The 20,218-nt window shown below is 36.9% G+C and overlaps 2 protein-coding genes across 6 annotated transcripts in view; both read right to left on the bottom strand.

The window, feature by feature from the left end:
* LOC132203401 (protein kinase C-binding protein NELL1-like) overlaps positions 1-12,448 on the bottom strand; it is a 38,253-nt gene extending 25,805 nt beyond the window's left edge. For 3 of the 4 annotated variants that reach the window (XM_059631177.1, XM_059631178.1, XM_059631179.1), the window contains exon 1: positions 11,993-12,447. In XM_059631177.1, the coding sequence (XP_059487160.1) occupies positions 11,993-12,059 (67 nt within the window). In that variant the 5' untranslated portion in view covers positions 12,060-12,447. Of the gene's footprint in view, positions 1-11,992 lie in introns of all 4 variants that reach the window. The other variant, XM_059631176.1, reaches the window with a different exon arrangement.
* Positions 12,449-18,585: 6,137 nt separating this feature from the next.
* LOC132203305 (glycosyltransferase-like domain-containing protein 1) lies at positions 18,586-20,195 on the bottom strand. 2 transcript variants are annotated; one of them, XM_059630973.1, is made up of 6 exons: positions 19,976-20,195; positions 19,777-19,894; positions 19,554-19,721; positions 19,236-19,472; positions 18,922-19,176; positions 18,586-18,865 (listed from the first exon to the last, which is right to left on the bottom strand). In XM_059630973.1, the coding sequence occupies exons 1-6, from the start codon at positions 20,052-20,054 to the stop codon at positions 18,628-18,630; spliced, it is 1,095 nt and encodes a 364-aa protein (XP_059486956.1). In that variant the 5' UTR covers positions 20,055-20,195; the 3' UTR covers positions 18,586-18,627. The 2 variants fall into 2 exon arrangements, with proteins under 2 accessions (XP_059486956.1, XP_059486957.1); XM_059630974.1 differs by having other exon boundaries at positions 19,777-19,852.
* Between the last annotated feature and the right edge of the window lie 23 nt (positions 20,196-20,218).

Below are 20,218 nucleotides of genomic sequence, written 5' to 3'. Positions count from 1 at the left end.
TCTCAAAACCAGTTTTTTTGTGTACGGATTCGTAAGTGAATTTGCTGAGTAAACGTTCTCTCCTCAGCTTTTCTTTCGCTAATCGGAAAGTAAACGATGGGCGATGTAAAATGAGATCGCGTCTGTCTGCGGCGCGCGCGGGTGGCGGCGACGCGGCGCTCGCTTGTCTCTCTTTCTTACACACTTTATTATCCACTGACTGACTGACTGAGCGAACTAATACTTGACTTGCAGCATTGCGCTCCCCCAGCCTGAAAAGCCGCGGCTCGCCCCGTAATCCCGTCGGATTTAGGTGTGCGGTGTGGTGGCAGTAAAGCTCCGCAAAATGATGCCGAGAGTATAAATCTAGAGCGCGCGTATATTATGCACATAAAATAGCCTACCTATATCAGTGCACGTCGGCCGGGGCATGAACGGGAGTGCAAAAGCATTTGCAGCCTGCATTGCGTCGGAATTATATTACGCGCAGATTATTCATTTGCATTCATCTCGCGACCAAATCAATTCTCCCATACTGCTCTAATGAATATTTATAAGGTCCATTAGATCTGCACTCTGGATTTGCATAAGTGGCAGAGTGTTTGCAGTCAGTTTCCATTTGCTTTAAAGCGTAAGCTGAATTTTGATTTTGATTCATTATAACCTAAATTTTCATTTGAAAATTTGATTAAATGCTTCAACAAAATTTACTTTAATTTTGTGCATAACATGCGATATAATGTGGCTCACTGGGCCGGATGGGGTCATTTTGATCTTGCGAGTTTAAGCAAAATTCTTTTGCTCTGTGGTGGTGCCGCTTTATAAATGCCTTTTCTTTTCGAATAAATTGTTTTTAACGATGGAATTTACACAATGTGATGTAATAATTAGGACAAATAAACAACAACAATAAAAAAATTAACTAAATATGGCAAATTTTTGCAGAAATATTAACAATTTATTATTTGCAAAAATTAAAAGTGAAGTTTTAAACGTAATAAAACATTGAACTTGAGTGATTTGAGGAAGTGAAATTTATAAAATAATGTAAAAAAAAAACCAATAACAAATGGAACAAACATTTAAATTTATTTTATTTGACTCAAAATCAGCCACAATTCACAAAATTAAAATGTATTTATCACTTTTCTTGTACAAAAATTAAATTTGCTAGTCTTATCAACCATTAAATGCTAACGGTTGATTCTTATATCAATATTTTTTGACAGACGCCGCGTACTTCCGTACGTTTTTCTGTTTCTCTTCCATGTTTCTTTCATTCTGTCTTTCCCCCCGATTCACTTTTGATTCAGTCCCGCCGCGATGATAACCAAGAGCGAGAAAATTGGAAGACTCGATATAGTGTTTGCTTTTCCCTCTGTTCGACCCAGCTGCACCCACGCAACGATATCGCCCGCAAATAACAGAGAATGCAGTGTGCCGTGGCTCCCCTCGACACCTGCCCTTATCTGTCGCCGGTCTGTTCATAAAAACGCAGGGCGAAGCAAATAAAATATGGAACATGCGATAGATAACCTTGCCCCTTATTATTGGCGCATTCTACAAGAGCAACACACACTCCTATTAGGATGACACATGGACTCCAACTTGAGCTTTCATTCATGCTCAGCCTAACCCTCCTCACCTTGAAGTAAAATTCAGGTTTTGAAGAAAAAAGTCACCTTTTTGTTGCCAAAATAAAAGTGTGGATATTTATCAGTTTTCACTGAAGTTTATAATATTAATTAGTTAAATCATAATTTATGTAGGTAAGTGATAAAATTATTTTAATAAGTACATATCTCATCAATTCTCACACTATTTTTTTTTTTTTTAAACTACGTTAATCCAGTTGAAGCAATGCTCGCGTGGGATTATCTCAGTAGAATTATTGTCATCTGCTAAAAATAATAATTAATAAAATTAGAAAAATTGAGCATTATAAAGGTTTTTTAGTGTTATTTTTATGCATCTATTATAAATAAAATATTAAATCAATTCAATAAGAACTTCAAGATAAATTTATCTGTAAAGCTTTGTGATATCCATTACGAGTTCACAGGGGTAATTCGCCGGCATCGCATCCGTAATTCTGCCACTCTGGCAAGTGCGACCCCCATTTGAATAAATGAATAATTCAGCTGCACTTTATTCCAGCGGCCTCGGATGAAAGTCAACCGAGTTTAACGACTTGGTCAGGCAAATGCACACAACCTTTGCAATTAAAATGACTCGTCCGTCAAATAATAATATATTTGGCTTGTTGATTTACGAGAGTCTGTGCACCCAGATAAGGGCAGTAAATTATTCAGCACCACGGCGGTAATAGACAAAAGTGAATGGGTTGTTTGTTATTAATTAACGGCGGGACGGCGGCGGCGAGGCATGATCCGAAACCACAAGAGCCACGAGAAGGACAATAGAAATTGTATATTGATCGCCGGCGAGCGCGTTTGTTGCCGCTTGTTTAAAGAGAGAGAGAGAGAGACATACACACAGAGCGGGGGTGGTCGCGGTTGTTGTGTTGAGTAACCCTGGGTTACCGCTGAAAGAAAAAGGCACAGTCGATTGACACCGGATGGGTTTTCCTAATTATAAACAACTCATCTCAGGGATCATTTTGATTCACCTAAAATTATACTATTTAAACTTTAATTCAAAATCGTTTCTACGTTTCATTTTTGTTCATAGGAATTTTTTTGGCTTTGACTGATCTATAAAAGTATTCTAAAATTTAAAACAAACTTTATTTTGGGATGGAAAATAGGGATTCTCATAATTAACCACTGTTTATATTTCCAATCAAAAAGCTATTGAGTAGTACAGAAATATCTTATTTAGTAAAAATTTTTTACTCTTTATATTACATCTTTTTTAATAAATTTGTGAAGCATTTTGACTATGTATCATTTCCTCAGCAAGGATTGCAAAGGTCCAAGATTATAAATGTTCTCATATAAGAAAAATGAACAATTTTATAACAGTTAGATCAAAGCTCTAATCCAGTTACATCAGCGAGTTTATTCCATCAAAATCCACACACGAAACCTCCAAAGTGTGAGGATGGAATTGGGTCAAATTTTGTCCTTCACAAGAAGAATTTTTTTCGTACAAAGTTCACAAAGTTCTCTGTGAAGGTGCAATTTTAAAAGCAATTCAAAAGTTTTAAAATGGTCTCATTTGAAAAGCCGGCCGGCGGTTGATTTGGTCGACACGTGGCAGGCCTGCGTCTCCCGCTGCTTTTTAATACATGCAAATTTGCATCGTGCGCTGCTCGCGTGCCGCGTTCTCTTCCTCGTTCCGAGAACGCGGGCGGCGCTCTCGCATTTCACCGGCCGGCCGCGCCGCTCACAAATGTATATGTGCATGAATGTAAATCAAAGGCGTGCTGACCTCGCGAATGCGGGTCGGTGGTTCTCTTTGATGAGATCGCTTGAACTCATTCCATCGCATTGACTGCAATTTCGAACCATGGTGCTGCTCAAAGGGCGCCTGACAGAGATCAATGAACATGCATTCAATTATCTAAATTCGCTCAATGCACCTTTTAATTCAAACTAAATGTAGCTTGCTAAAGTTGGTTTAATAATAACCAAAATATATTTAAATTTCCCAAAATAAAATAAAGTGTTTTAATTTCTTTTTTTCAAGAATCACGAAATTTGCCTCTTTGCATATTTATCTACAGTAATTCGATGATAAATTCAACTAAATATTAATGTAATTTATTTGTCTTGGATCCTTTTTTGAATTTTTAATGCTAACCAACCATGGCTATCATATAATAATATTAAAATAAAAATATTAGAACTACTAAAGTCCACAATTTTAAAACACTCTGCTTGAGAAAATAATTATGATAGTTAGCAAAGGAAAAAATGTTTATTATTTAAACAATAACAATATACAAAATATAAAGTCTTAATGTAAATTCATGTAAAAAATGTGCATTTAATTCTAAATACAATTAAATAAAAAATTAAATATTTTCTTTGTGTAATAAATTATTAATTTATTTTTTATCTTAAATAAAAATTATTTATTCTTTTTTTAAATTAAAGTATATAATATAAAGAATTTTTTTATTAAATTTTTAAAATTTTACTGATAATAATGGTTTTGTATGTAATTTACATATTCTTGGTAAAATATTTGAATGTTTTAATGTATTTAAATTTTTTTTGTAAATTTTAACAGACAAATCTTTTGTCACAAGAGATTCATTAGTTGAAGTATAAAAATTCTGTAAGTTCTTTGTCTTTGTGAATGATAAATTTAATTTTGCAAACCCTATAAAATTCTAACTATAGATGGATATTAAATGAAGTTATATATCTGAGCCACGATTGTTTTTTCCTGTTGATGGCCATGGCTTTTGCCATGCTGTTATTGAATGAAGTTGTTTCGGTCAATTCGAGCAGTCATTTGGTCGCGCCCTGCTGCTTTTTATTGCCTGCGACAATGACCGTCTGGGCGGGTGACACACGCACTAATGACGCAATTTTCCGTGTGTCTGTCTGTGTTTGCGAAAAAGCAATAATCACCGCCAATGGTTGCACAAGATCGTTCGCCCCCCTAAACCCACACACATAGGCACCCCCGAGAGAGGAATCGAAAGAAAAAAAAGAAATCTTCTTCGAATAATCGCATCCACGTGTGCTCACAAATCAGAGGGGCCGCCAAATTCTCGACTTGACACGCGCCGCTCAGCTGAGTCAGTCGCAGCGTCATGGGTGGCCCGCACGCGCCACCCTTGATTAAAACAAAAGGACCTGTTCTGGAATTCATTTTTTCCCGAAGAGGAATTAAAAATTAAAATTAATCACTCTGGGCGAAATGAGGTTTCTGGCCAATTAGCTCTCGGTGTAATAACTCTGCTTGTTAAGTACCTGCATTGCATGTTCCGAATTTTATATTCGTATATGACGGTGGTTAAAAAAATCTCAGCTGCTCCCATTAGCGAGAGTTGGCAGCTCTTGCTCGGTCGGACCATTATCATTTGCAGCTTGTATGTCATGGATCTTTTGTTGGAGGTCAAACGGAACAAAAATTCTAGCAAAGAGGATCTCCTAAAATAAAAACACACAGAGAGAATTAATGGGAACTTTTCTTATTCATACAAAAAGAGGATTTATTAATTTCTAAATAAGCACTTGTTCATTTAAAACTGCCCTCTTCTCCTACAATTCACACAAAAAATATTGATGTGTTTAATTGCAATTTTTTTATTTGTGAGAAGATGTATATGATAAATGTTTTATTTTATTAATTTTGATCATTAGAAATATCAATAACAGACCATAGGCATAAAATATATTTTATTTCAAAATTGATTATTTTTGCAGTCTAATGAAGTAATGAAACGGGATCAAAAGCGATAGTTGAAATTAGTAAAGCCATTTTTGAATTATCACAGAAATTACCATAAGGATAATCCCTATTATTTTTTTTGTCCTCAACGGCCATCCAACTTAAGTGTAATCTTTACAAAACAAACCTATAAGCAAATTGCTTGTTCGATTGTTTTATTTCACAGCAAAAATTTTGTATGGAAATGTTGATTTTCAAATTTAATTTAGTTTGCCTCGCTCAAAATTCAATTACAAAGGTACATCTATCCAATTAGAGTCAGGCAGGGGAAAGCAATTAATGGTCTTGCCGCAGACTAGAAGTTGAATGGTTTGTTTGTTGCAGAGCAAGACGAGTGGCAGACATTTATTGCATTCCTCGCGAGTGAGCGGGATGAGAGGCGGCGTCAAGCAGTGGCAGCAAACAATGTAGCCGGCAGATGCATTCATCGCTCTCTCTCTCTCTCTCTCTCTCTCTCTCTCTCTCTCTCTCTCTCTCTCTCTCTCTCTCTCTCTCTCTCTCTCTCTCTCTCTCTCTCTCTCTCTCTCTCTCTCTCTCTCTCTCTCTCTCTCTCTCTCTCTCTCTCTCTCTCTCTCTCTCTCTCTCTCTCTCTCTCTCTCTCTCTCTCTCTCTCTCTCTCTCTCTCTCTCTCTCTCTCTCTCTCTCTCTTCCGCGCGAGAGAGAGACATGTTTTATCACTTTCTCCGCGCGCCCGACCCTTTCTTTGTCCTGTCAATCTGTGCCTATCTTGCCGCGAAAAAGGGTCAACGCTCCACTTTTCACTCAGACCTTGATCCATCATTCATCGTACAGGTCTACAATAACTAACTGCGGCACTAAAAACGAGCAGCCCTGTCTGCTTTTGATTAAAACTCGTGCAGAGCTGGCGCACGTCCAGCCAATTTTCAATTTTTCGCCGCTTTGTTATCTCCGTCGTCGGAAAATTTCATAGGCGGCTGCCAGGCTGCCTTTCTTTCTTTCTTTTCAGACCTTTCAAATTTTATTTTGCGGCTCAGTACCCAAGCTAGTACGTAAATTGGCTCTGTGCTTTCAAACTAAGCCGGTGCCAAAAGTGGGGTGGAAAAATTCTTCATTGCTCAAAAAAAGCCACAAAGCCATACATAAAGTTTAAAAATGTAACTTATAATTGCAAATTTATACAAGCATCAAACAATCAATGCTATAAAAAATTAATGGCTTTGAACTGATTTCTATGCAATCGATAAAAGATTAAAAAAAAGCAATAATAATACAAAAAAAAGAGTTTCTGGGAGTTTTTTATACACCCTTGATAATCTATTTTCAGCATTTAATATAAAAAGTTTAAATTACTTGTGTAAATAATTTGTGCTTTTAGTAATCTCCTATATGAATCACGTCTATCTCATCTAAATTATTGAAAATAATTGAATAGAAAATCATAAAGAATCGCTAGAAATTCCACGCGGAAGCAAAGGCATTCGTCTCAATTTTTTCCTCAATTTACGCCGGAATGAAAATCCATTCTTGGGCTGGAAAATTTACGAGCGGCCCGATAAAAAAGCTGCCGAAATTCCAAGAGTGGAAAATTCTAGGAATGCCATTGAGCAGTCTAGACTGTCGGTCTTATTGTTTTCGCAAACACGAGAGAGGGACTTGGTAGGACCCTCTTTCTCCGTGTTCGTCCCCGTGAAAAATTCATTCGACGGGAGGCTGTGCGCCGTAATTTAGGCAACAAACGCGTCCCGCAAGCTAGACGGGTTAGCATATCTCAGCAGGGGACTCGGTATGATTTACGGCCGCCTATTTTCCTCTCCTTGGTTAACTTTTTATTCGTTTTACAACTCCATAAATCACTTTATGGCCGAAAGTTTGCGCTTCTCGTTCACACTAAAATGCACTCGGCCGCCTTTCCAGTTCGCGGCAAAAACTATTTGCATGCGCTTTATGGCGCATTCCGGAAAAGAGGAGATGCGCCCAGATCGGAACGCACGCTGTAAAATGAATGTGCTTTTGCCAGAGAAGCCAGTCTCCTTTATTCTAATGGAAAGTTCAAAAACATTACTTTTAAAGGGAGCTACATTCTCCTTCGTGGTTCCTTAAAATTAAAATTTATTAATATGAAATATTATAATTCGGAATTGAAAAAAAAAATTGGTTTAAAAATTAACAGAGGTCTTTAAATAGAAATATTTAAGCTCCGACCTGACTTTTAATTTGTTAATATTTTAATCTTGTTTGGCAATGACAGTTAAGTTTGCTAAGTCTAAAACACCAATTGCAACCTTTTAATTAATATAATAAGTAAAATAAATCATTTATATAGCATAATTTGTTTATTAATTTATTAATTAATAATTGAAAATAACTGTGCTTTAAAAATTACTAAACTTTATTCCTCAAAGCAAAAAAATTTAAATTTGCACATCTATTTAAATTGGAAATGAAAGACCGGCACACAAGGTGCAAATTGATTGAGCTCTCTCGCAGCTCAATGACGAATTAATCTCGGGGCGACGACGAAGGCACATTGTCTTGGCAGCTTCACGGTGCTGGCTTATTAGAAATCAATTTTTCTCTCTCGTTCTGCCTCTCTTTCTTTTCCACCCCTTCTGCTACTGTGTATAAAAAGAGATCTATCAAATAGGTGGGGTGGTTTACATTGAGAAGGGGCTATTGATTTCTGTTGTAGGTGCCGCCGAGAGGTGAACGGGTTGGTTCCTCCTTAAACCCGGAGGGCGAGTGAGAGAGAGAAAGAGAGGGAGAACAGGTGCTCGCACTCTCATCTTGCGCCGCGATGCATCGCGGAAGACCCGCCGGGCACGCCAATTAACCCTCTAATACTTAATATCGAAATAATTAGACACCAGCAAGACGAGAGACGCGCGCGGATCAGGTTTCGTGAGTCATCCCACCTTGGAAACGCTTTGCTCAGGCTTCCCTGCTAATTCTTATCACACGCTTTGTTGGTTAATTACGATTTGGTATTGCCTTTACATTTATTTTTTTTTTTTATTATTTTTTTTTTAAATTAAATATAACAATTTCGCTGGACAAAATCACGATAATACTAATTGAATATCTGAGATAATGTGCTACATAGTTTAAAAAAAAAAACATTGAAGTTATACAGCATACATTATATTTATTTTAACAATTGAAAGGGTTAAAAAGAGATTTAATCATTACGAGAGAAATTGTGTTGTGCCGCGATGTCATTAGTAGATTCATATTTTAAGAATTTATGTTGCGTTTTAACAGAAGTTTGTGATTAGGATAATGTTCTTTTAAAAGAAAATTAACAAGCGGTTTAGTTGTTAAAGGTAACACAATGCTGAAAACGTACGTCATTCATTAATATGTTCTTCCATGAAACAAAAATACCATTTCTAAATATAAAACCTAACTTGTAATGACGCAATATCGCGGTAAAAAATAATTGTCCTTAACAAAACGAAACTGTAATCTATATTTGTATACTGCTTCCACCCCTTTTTAAATAGTTAATTGCTTTATCAAGATAAAAGGCATAAGCACGCAAAATTTGCGTCACGTCTACCAGTTTTTCCTCAAAAATTCCTGATAATCTCAGCACCCAGCCCTGATAACGATTAGAGAAGCCGATCTGGAATCGTTTGACGTCAAAGGAGCTATAATTTTCCTTCATGATCGCGAGTGCGCTCGCGGCCTCCGCGAGCCGCGGGATTATTAATAAAACTAGGAATGAGAGTGGCGTGATCAAAACGCGGCGAGTGTTGTGATTGATCAAAATCGCGCCGCCCAAGCAGTTGAATCAGCCGCGCATGGGGTCAACGTGAGTGTCTTCAAATAGCGGCGCGTTACGATTTTAAAAATAGAACCAGACAGAAAAGTCGCACACGTTTTACGAAAAAGTGCACTCTTTAATTACCAGCGTGTATTCACAGTCGTGCTAAAAATCTAGATTAATTTTATTGGATATTAATTGTTTTTGTTTTTGGTTTTATTTTTTATGTTAATGATTAGATAGAAGATGTTGTTGTATTTCATTCATTTATGTTAATGTCATTAATAATAATAAATATTAAATTAATAAATTAAATCAATAAATCGAAAGTTTCATTGTTTTTCCACTTCCATAAAAAAAATTGAAATTGGAGATCAGAGCTACTTTCTTAAAGATTATTCCGGATATTATTCTAACAAATTAGTGACAGGAAATACCAGTTTCACATTTTCCTTGAAAGATTAAAATGCCAAAAGAATTAATTAGTTTAAATAGGAAGCCACAACGACTTACAGATCTTGTGGTAAAATTGCGGCTTTTTAAAGATTTGCCTCGCACGATTAAAATTTCACTCCGTAAATGTGCAAATTTGTGGAGGAGCGATTGAGAGGCATCTCTCCTCTGTTTTACAAGCACTAAAAAATTCTCAACTCATAAAAAGCATCTGGAGCGAGCCGCCGGTTTCGGAAGTGCGAGTGACAGATGACAAGAAAAATGATCTGTTGGCACGTGCCCCCGCATAAGACGGAGGGGATGACCACTTTTTATTCTGCCTGTATCAGATGTGTCTGAACAGGCTGCGAGCACCAAAAAGGATCAAGTTTATTGAGAGATGGGGATTATTATTTTATGCTGCTGGGGAAGACGACCAAGAGTGCACCAGGCCAGACACTAACTACACATGACAGCGGCAGCGTTTTACACACACTCCATTTTGTGGCTCGAGATTCACTTGAAATTAGCTGCTGCTGACAGTAGATTCCACTTGATTGTCAAGAAGAAAAAAGTAAGCGAAAAAAATCCTTATTTATGGAGCACTCAAAAGTTTTTCAATGGAAAAAGAAATTGAAGTGAAAGTTTGATATTTCTTTGTATTTCATAGTGATTATCTAGGTTTATGTAATGAAAAAAGGCGCCAGGTTTATAATTTTTTGCAATTGAAATTTCCATACTTTTAATTAAACAGACCAAAACCTCGTTAAAAAAGTCTTCTTATATTACACAGAAATTCCAAATCAATTTTTTTATTTTTTTTCCATCCCATCAGATATTTATTTGCTGAAAGTGCCAAAATTTAAAATTTTTCGCGAAATAATATAAAATAAATAGTTCAACTAAAATTCCAGTTGAAATTACTAGTGGTTTATCAAATAGAGTCGGAAGCGAGTTGGCTTGGGTACGCATTGCCGTTGTGGACCGGAAGGAACAATTGTGCGCAACCCTTTGGAGCGGCACTTGGCCTGGTTTCGGTCCATCGGGAACGTTCGTCGCCCCCGAAATCAAGGTAGGCCTAAACCGTTTCAAGGGTTGAAGGGGTCGCCAAGTAAGTACAAGTTTGAGTATATAGTCGGGAAGGAGGTCGATTGCTGGTGCTCTTCGGATCGATATTACGGAGGCAGGCAGTCGTCGTCGTCTAGTGCTCGCCGTACATATCGCCGCTCTGTATTCTGCCTGCCTTTCTGCAGTAATGCCGCAGTGAGCCTTTTATTAGGATCCCTCTCTCCTCATCGCTGCCCAATTAGTCGTGGTCAGGTGCTGCCAAACCTAATGGACCATCATTTAACCCCAGTCATATTTATACAATTTTTGTTTTTGAAAAATTAAAAATTCAAAATCCACGAAACGCAAAATAATTTTTTTTGCTTAAATTTTTTTTAAAATTTAAATTTATTTTATCATTTTGATAGTGAGTTTTTAAGACAAGTTACCCATATATATTTTAATAAGAATATTTTATAAAAAAATCAGCTACAAAAATGATGTGGGCTTTTTAAGAATGTGTTTCGCAGGTTGCATAATCACTTAATATTTAATGCAGCTTACATGAAGATATTTATACAGAATCGTTAAGTCAAGTAAAATTGAGTTTAATTAGCGCGAGTGAAAGCTTAGCAGGTGTACAAAAGAAATTGAAACAAATACTTCAATACTATAAAAAAAATTAATTTTTTTTTCTTGAGCAGGTTTCAAGAAGCAATTTCTTTAGTGTTTTCCAAAGTTGTGACAGAATAAACTCAAATTTTTTTATCCTGCACATAATATTATGTCACGTTGGTTTAACAAAAGGATCAAAGTGGAGGCGGCTATGAAAGGCAACTTTTAATGGGAATTTTCCTTGCAGCCGGCCGGCCTTTTTTTGTGCGCGACCGGAAAACGAGGGTGCGATTCGCGAGAGAGCGGTCAAATTGGCGCGGCAAAGGCCGAGAGACAAAGGGGTGAACAGCGGTGGCCGCACACACTTTCCTATTACAAACACACACCTCTGCGAAGCGGCTCGAAATAGATATCGCGTGGTGGCCGCGCGTCTCAAAAGCCGCCGTCTCTCCGTACCACCACGTATTTCGGGCCACAAACGCATTCGAATAGAAGGGCAGTGCCAAAATAAATAAGGAAAAAAATAAATAAATAATGTCAATTAAAATTGAACGCCGGTCCCTCTATATTGTTGCAGAGTTTTAAAGGGGTTGGTGGTCACAAATTTGATTTCTATTCTGAAGCTTCAGAGAGTACAAAAATTGTCTAAATAAGTGATTTTTTGCAAATGGCGAGTATTCATCATAAAAAGCCGGCTTTTTCCAAATTAAAATTTTTCTGACTGCAAAATGAAATGATGCAGGATTTTTAGACAATTATTTGTGCAAATGTTTTTGCAAGTTTTTTCTTTTTAAATAATTGCGAATAATTAATTATAAGTCTTACCTGGCGATGAGGCGAGGGCCGAGGCCGTCGTCAGCAGGCCGCCGAGCAGCACCACCAGCACCAACATAATGTCACTTGAGCCTGCTGCGTCGACGGTGAGGCGGCGGCGGCGGCCGCGGCGGCCGCTCGGGGGCGGTCTGCTCTTCGGCGGCAGGCATGTCGTCGGCGGCTCGCTCAACGGCCTCGCCCTCGGAGGCGGTAGATCCAGGGTGATGTTAGGAAGGAGTGCTGCTGCTGGTGAGCCGACAGCCAGGGCCACTCAACATCCTCCAGGCCGAACCAACCGGCCGTTTCGTCGGGACACCAACACTGCGCGGCGCGGGCCCGCTGCTTTTACTCCACCAAGTGTGTGTACGAGAGTGTGTGTAGAGTGAGTGTGCCAGTCGAGTTGAGGAGACTCGCTCTCCACCGATCGCTCCACCTCCGCGCGCGAGACGTTATGCGCTCTATGCTTATTCAGCACACCGACCGACGGTGCCATACGGGGGTCGGTCCGCCGCCGCCACCGCCGACTTCTAATATCCACCGTATAATACGATCGACCCGCGCTCTACTGCTTTATTCTTTAAATATTGCGCGCGACCTGCCCATTGTTGCGGCACGAGACGAGCGCCCCTCGACGCTTAATTAATTTTCAGCGCCACCCAACCGCAAAAATCCTTTGTTTACCTGTATGTTGAAACTTTAATATTCATCCAATAATATTTTTAAATATTTCGACACTTTTAAAGGATTTCAACTCTAAGTACATGAAATAATTATTATTTATCATGTTTCCCAGATTTTCCACCGTAAGTTTCTTGAGGACTTTTTAAATTAAGCTAAAAAAACAACATTACTTTCAAAACAAAAATTCAAAAACTTAAAACTGATAATTAAAATATAAAATTATATGAGAAAATACGCAGGGAAAAAATAAGATGAAAAGTTATATAAAATTCCGCATTTTGGTGTAATTTAGTTGAATATCAACATTTTTAAATATTTAATTTATTCATTAGGTTGTTTTACATAACTTTTATAATTTATATGAGTAAAGTTGGCACTTACATGAGAAGAGCTCTGAAAATTGTTGCAAAATTATTTTATTATTATTATTATTTTTCATTTAATTAAATTAATTTAATTAAAAAGACTGACCGTTTTGGATACGGTCTATGAAATCCTTATTCGTGAGCAAGAAAAGAGTGTTTAAAGGTGTAATTTTTTTTTTCATTATGGTTAATTTTCATATTTTTCTTGATTATATTAGAGTGCAAATCGTGATCAAAACGAAAATTAGAAAAAATAATTTTCTTTGAGGAAAAAGCTAAATTTTCTTCACCTCTCTATTGTAAACATGATGAATAATAATTCATAACTTTTACAATTAAACTTCCCTCCCTAAAAATTTAGGTATTTGTTTAAAAATTTAATGTTTATAAAATTAAAAACTTTACTTTATTTTTTAAATAAATGTGGCTAGATTTTTAATTTCCTTAATTAATTTTTTTTTTTAATTTAGATGCTTTTCATAATTTTCACTTAAAGAAAACTCGTCTTTGCTATTGGCTGGTTGACGCATCTTATTTCGCTTCACTAATTGAGTTTTAAATGAATTGTCTCTGAGTGAGAAGCAGTGCATAGTCTGGAAGCTGGCGGTGCGTCCAACCAAAGTTTGCGCAGTATAAAAGACAAAGCTGCTCTCTCGCTCGCTTGCTACTAATTAGCTGAATTTTGTGCCACATTATCCTCTGGTCCAAAGCCCCAGTGTTTGCTCATGCGAAATAATAAGCACGCAGATTCAAAGGCAGTAGTTAAGCAAACAGTCTGTGATTACACAAACCCGCATTGCACGCGCAGCAAACGGGCAACAAGAGAGCATCCTAATTGGCCCTTTTGATGGCACCTCTGCGCGACGCGTGCCCAAACTTCATTTTCCAGCAAATGCTTTGGCACAAAATCGTGCGTGATTGTCGCAGTCACATAAAGCAGGGACGTGACACCAACACTCGGCGTGCAAATTGAATCGTGAAAAAATTTGCAAATAATATAATATTCCAGCCAAGTATAGACGAGATAAGGAGTGCGATTCTGAAAAAAGGCAATCAATTCGTCGTTACCGCCGCCCTCGCCGACAACAAATCGCGATTGTGGCCCAAAATTTTTTCCGTCTCGCCATCATCGTCCTCAGCCGAGTCGTTCTCATGAAATATTCAGTTCACCAGCAAAGAGCGAGTGGACAGACCGGCTGTTGAACTATTGATTCTCTCACTCAAGCACATTTGCCAAATAATGAGGTCTCCTATTGGCCTGGCCTGATCAGAATCAAAGACGCTTCCATCTAATAAAAGAAAAATTTATAAAATATTAAACTTATAAATTGAAATATTTGAAATTCAATTGAGTTTTAGAAATATTGCGACGATCAATTTAGATGTGAAATTCATGTTTGTAGAATTTTAACTTACGTTTTCTCAAAAACTAAAGGGTTTTTTAAGTTAGAGAAATTTTTGAAAATATTGAATATTCCGAAAATTAAATTTATTATTTTAAAATATATTTGAGATGTTTTGGATTTGAATAAATTTTCTTTGCAAACCCAACAAAGAATTCATTCAAAAATTTAAGTCTTTATCACCTTACATTTTGTAGACGTTTATTTGAATCGATGGCAACAAAGAGCTATAATTTTGTGTTTCTATAAAAAAAAAGTAGAACTTAATTATCCTCCGCTGCACGCATGCAAAGAAGAAAAGCGCTCTCGCTGCATTTCTTTGAAAAGCAACCTTTGGCAAATTCGCGTCTCGGATTTCGATTGCACACTTTATAATGCATTGTGCTTCTCTCTGCTGAGCACACAAATCGGCGCCGCGCGAGCGAATCTTGCAGATTTCGCAATCAAAGCGATAAAGAGTTGTGGGTTGGAGGCGAGTGACAAATTTCACTGCTGTTTCAACAGAAAGCTTGAAGTGTGAGAAATGGGTGGCGGCTCATATTACGCTCACACTCACTCATTCTTCTCCGCTTCTTCTTCTTTCTTCGGCACTGTGGCAATGTTGACTTTCTATCTTTTGTTCTCCAAATGCGAGAGCGGCCGCGTATCGCTGATAATATTGTCACTTTTAAGCCTGCCATTGTCACCGGCTCGCGGCCCGCTGGAAAACCCTTTTATCTCACGCGGCCAGACCAACTATTTAATCTTTAAGCTGCCGAGCGTGCTGCCCTTTATTACTCTCTCGCGCCGGCTAACTACTTTTCTTCGCCGCGTGTATTTGCACACCAAATAACTTGCGAGCATAAATGGTTTAAAAACAATGTGGACTATTGCGTAAAACGCGTGACTGCACACTGGAGATAAAGTTTCTCAAGTTGATAATCCTCGCCGGCGGCGTGCTAAATGAAAAATCAAACCTCGATCAGTTAGATTTAAAAATACGATGTGGAGAACATAGGAAAAAATGTTCTTAGAAATGAAAACTTGTGCTTGTTCCTCGTTGAAAATTTTTGTCAAAAATTTAAACGAAATGAGAAAGAGTGTTCTTTTTTATATCTTGTTAAATTTTTTTTTCATTTCATTTGTTCTCTCGCAACCAGTCATACAGAAATGGAAAAATCAGATTGATTTATTGGTTTAAACCAGTTTAAACTTTACTCATTATAAATAAAAATATTTATAATTTTCCTATAAATGAAATAAAAATTTGTTTTATAAAAATTGATAAGTGCCTCTTCAAAATCCTAAAAATTCATTTCTCTCCGTAAGAAAATATTTTAAGTGAAATTTTTAAAATTATCTAGTCTTTTTAAATGCATCTAATTTATTTGCCTGTCAGAAATTAAGGAAATGTTTCACTGTGCTAAATTTAATTTCTAATTGCTTAATTAAATCGTTGGTAATTAGAGGCCATAAATGTCTTCTGATGTCAACCAACAAATTAATTTTATACACTTTCCCCAACTTCCTTTTGTTGTGCATGTAAGGACGTGCAAATAAATTTAGCCCGAAACCACGCCCAAAACAATTTTGCGACGATAAAGTAGCAACAAGACCTTTTTGCACATAAAACACATCGCGTTAGCGTAGCGTGTTTACTGTCAGAGTGCAGGGCACTTACATAAATGAATGTTCAATTCACGGAGCGGCCGGCCGTCGCGGCACCGAGACGAGCGAGGTGCTGTCTAGCTTTCGCGTCCGAATAGCTCGAGTGGCCTTTCGGCTCGCCACCCTGTCAGACACCGGTGCAAAAAATAGGAGACGGATTCTTTATTGCTGAAAGTTGCGATTTATTCTTGTCGAAAGAAAAAGCTAGCGCTTTACCTTTTCAAAAAGCAAAGGAGGCTCTCGAAATTTTTTATACAAAAAAATACATAATTTGCGGAATAATAAATAATATTGTTATGAGAAATATAATTTTAACGCCATTCTTTGATCAGTGCAAATTGATTATAATTTTTTAAATAAATTTGGACGTCAGTAAAATAAATTGTTTGTTTTTGAAGGACGTCAAGCAAATTTTTCTCAACAAAATAAACAGCCTAAAACAAAAAATATATTAAAAATGGCCAGGAATAGAACAAAATTAGCAGAAAAAATTTAATTTGTAACATTTTTTATTTAAACTTATTGTGGAATTTTGTGACATCTTAATATCTCTGCATGGTAATTATTTTTTTTTTAAATCCTGATTTTTTATATTTTTAAATTATTTTCCAAGAGACATAAAATTTTATGTTTAAATTTTCAGTTTTATGCAATTTGCTTAACTCTCCTTACTGGCAGGCTGCCTAACGGTAGGAGCAACGAGTCTGATTCCGTTCTATGGATTTACATATCAAACAGAATTTTGCTTGATATATATTTTAGTGAGCAGCGTTCTTATATTTTTCAATAAATCATTCTAACGATTCGTAGTGAAATATGTAAATTTTTAAATCATAGTGTGATCTTAATATTGGTGCCACATTATACATTATGGCGTATCACTGTTCTAGTAAAAAAACATTTGCATTAAATGAGAACAAGAGGACCCAAACAATGAACTTCGAAAGGTCAGTTTCATCAGTTTGATTAGATTGCAATCGCATTGTCATGCTTTTGCCTTCTGGCCTCTCAGTATTATTATCTTTGTTCTATCGAACGCCTTTTCAATACAGTGCTATTTTGGGGCACATTCGAAACACACAGGCGTGAAAAAAAGGTTAATTTATTATTTTCTAGAAAGTCCTCATTGTTAAACATACAATAAAAGCACCGTGCCCGAAATAAATTTTGCGAATATGGCCTAAAGTATTCTTTAGAAAAAATTAATATTCCACCCACAAGTAGTGTGGAAATGGCCTAGTGAAAAACACGCGTTGCTCACAAAAGCAATTTTTGCGTGTTCTCACGAAATCCAAACTGTTGTACCTCTTTTGTGAGGAAATTGGGGCGGCAAAGGGTGGGCTCGGTCAAGCTTGACGTGGGGTGTTGCAAGGTGACAGCTGTCCTCTGGCTGCTGCTGGCGAGCGGGTACATCACCTTCCTCGGCAGGTGAGCGCTTTAGCGGCTCGATTACAATTTGGCGTAGCAAAAGGGAAGCCGGAAGTGAGTGCAACGAGCATTCTTAATTCACATTATTACTCGCCGCGCGCGAGAAGTGCTGCAGAGTGTGGGTGGCTACACGAGCCAATAATGATTAAACGATCCGCGCTTTGCTGCTGCTGTCAATGAAAAATAAAGCAAGAGAGAAGAGAGATGCCCCTCAACTGTGAGCACGAGTACGTCTCCCGTTACAAAATAAAAGCGATGCACCCTCAAAATAATAATTTCAGAGCCGATATAGGGTGGCGATCAGGCGTGAAAATTTTCATTTGCTGTTGGTAAGGAAAAAAAGTAAAATTGAAAAAGCCGATGCTCTTTTTTCACATATGGGTACTTGATTTCGGCTCTTCCTCTTCCTCTCCCGGTTCCGCTATTATGTGTATTTATATTTATGCAAATTAAAACAAACAATCTTGTCGCTGTAATAAATTAGTGCCGCTTATGCCCATTAGGAATTCATAGCATGCAGAAATAATCAGGGATGCGGAAGCATTTAAATTATGTGAAATTAATTCCCCTTTAGTGTGAGAAGAATTGGGTTTTTTAGACATCTAATTTGTTCAACAAATTAAAACTTCAGAGATATTATAAGTTTGAGTTATTTTAAAATGTAAGTTTTATCGATAAAGTAGAGTTGAATTTCCAAATAATTCTCATCATCGTCCCCTTTCAAACAATTTCTCATAGCCATTTAAACCCAGCCAGCATCTGACCGCAGCTGCAGTCTTCGCATTGTTCCGCTTCAGGTGCTGCGCGCATTATTTCACTCAAACAATTTTCTGGCTCTGACATCCAGCACCATGTAATTTGCAACTGCACTGGCATTGCGCCAACGGCACTAAATAATGGATGCGGCGCCCTCAATTTCAATATTTGGCCGCATCAATATTTTTCTAGTTTGTTCTATGGTCGATTTTTCCAACTGTGATGAATTCAAATTATTATATTATATGTGAAATATTATCTTCAAAATCCAGCCATTTGATTGATATTGAACATAAAAAGACTAAAAATTTCAATTCAATTTTTTTTTTGTTATTTATTAACAATATTAGTTTTATTCTTTACAATATCAAAACAAATTAAAAAGTTTTGCATATTCTGGCAGCAAAACTTTATCACTAAACTTTTCAACGTCTATTTTTATCTCTCCAAAAGAGATTCTAGCACTTCTAGGTTCTGAACAAAATTTTGCTAACCTGTTGAACAAATCTTCCTCATTCTCATATAAGCATTCTGTAGGGTAGATTTCTGGATAAACAATAGCATTAGGACACAGTGGGTGACAACCACTAATAACAGCTTCCATCCTGAAAATATTAAAAGATTATTAAAGATTATATTAAAAAATGTAAATTTTTCTTACATTGCAACACCAAAGAACTCATGTTTTGCAGTGGAGATGACGATGTCAGCTTCATGCAAAATGGAGAGATATTCATCCTTCGACTCAACAAATCCGCAATGCAAAACTTTTTCATTCAATTCGTCTTTAGCGCAGACGAGACTTTCAGGGAAATCAGAGCAAACTTTTCCCAGCATGGATACTCGAAAGTCAAGCCCAGATTTATGCAGCGACAGCAATACCCTGGCAAACATTTCTGGGTCTTTGTCATGCTCCCTGTAAATAAGAAAGCCAATTTACTTTTATTGTCCTTTTGGCAGAACATTTGTTACTACCATCTGTGTGGCCAAAGTAGATGCAAAAGCCCATCTTTTTTATTTCCGTTTAGTGTTGCTGACCTCAAGGCATCTACATGAATGGGGAAATAAAGCACACTGCATTTCGGTTCTATCCTTTCTTTGAGTCCTTTAGGTCTACCAGGGCCAGGTTGGATTTTCATGAATTTAGAAATGTTTGATAGAAATGAATTTTTATTAAATTCCGAGTTGAATAAGACGACATCAGCCACCAAACTAAAAAATAAGTAATGATTTAATTTTAAACTGTACATAATTATGAAATTAATAAAAAAAGTTTTTTTTCAATAAACATACCAAGTTAAGATTTGGTTATAACCATACTGAAAGTCTCTTTCTTTTTGTTGTTTGACGGGATAAACAAGTTGGTTCTCATGGAAATAAACTATTTTTCTCAAATTTTGTAGGTCTGGTCGAAGGGCTAACAACTCAGCTAAGTTCAAAACGCTGCTCACAAAGATTACTCTGAGAATTTATTTTGTTATTGTTATTTCTCATAAACATAAAATTATCATAATACTTAAAATTGTGTTCCAAAGGAATTTTATCTAAGACAGTGAGAGCACCTGTCCTTGCTTTCCAGTGCCATTTCTTGTCTGGAAGAGTGACAAGATGACATTTTGATGATATACCAAGACCTCAATAGATAAAGAAAGAAGATTTGTTTCATATAAAGTTGATTATAATAGATTAAATTTAATTCTTCAAAATATACATACCTCCTATTACAATGTCAAGCAATTGTTTGTGTGAACCGCCATAGAAAACTTCAACGATTAAATTTTGAGGAGCTGTCATATTAAGCTAATTGTATGCTATAAAAGCTGAAAGAACCAAAGTCATGTGTCAAACTTTCATGATTCACAAGGAAATAAGAAAATCTTCCGACCACAAATCAATGTGGATCGTCGTGTTTATTAACCTTCCCCTTTGGTAATGATTCCGCGCCGCCTCCCTCAAAA

Source organism: Neocloeon triangulifer, unplaced genomic scaffold, assembly GCF_031216515.1.
Source record: "Neocloeon triangulifer isolate White Clay Creek 2 clone unplaced genomic scaffold, ASM3121651v1 ptg000017l, whole genome shotgun sequence".
Classification (NCBI taxonomy): domain Eukaryota; kingdom Metazoa; phylum Arthropoda; class Insecta; order Ephemeroptera; family Baetidae; genus Neocloeon; species Neocloeon triangulifer.
Note: the sequence above shows the minus strand (reverse complement) of the source record. Positions and strands in the feature narration are given on the sequence as shown.

Bases quoted from the DNA above. Each gene is read 5' to 3' on its own strand.
- LOC132203305 (XM_059630973.1), bottom strand. From the start codon at position 20,054: ATGACAGCTCCTCAAAATTTAATCGTTGAAGTTTTCTATGGCGGTTCA. The intron at 19,722-19,776 runs GTATTATGATAA...ATAAATTCTCAG, and splicing joins CCTTTGGAACACAATTTTAA to AGTAATCTTTGTGAGCAGCG. The intron at 19,473-19,553 runs GTATGTTTATTG...CTTATTTTTTAG, and splicing joins TATAACCAAATCTTAACTTG to TTTGGTGGCTGATGTCGTCT.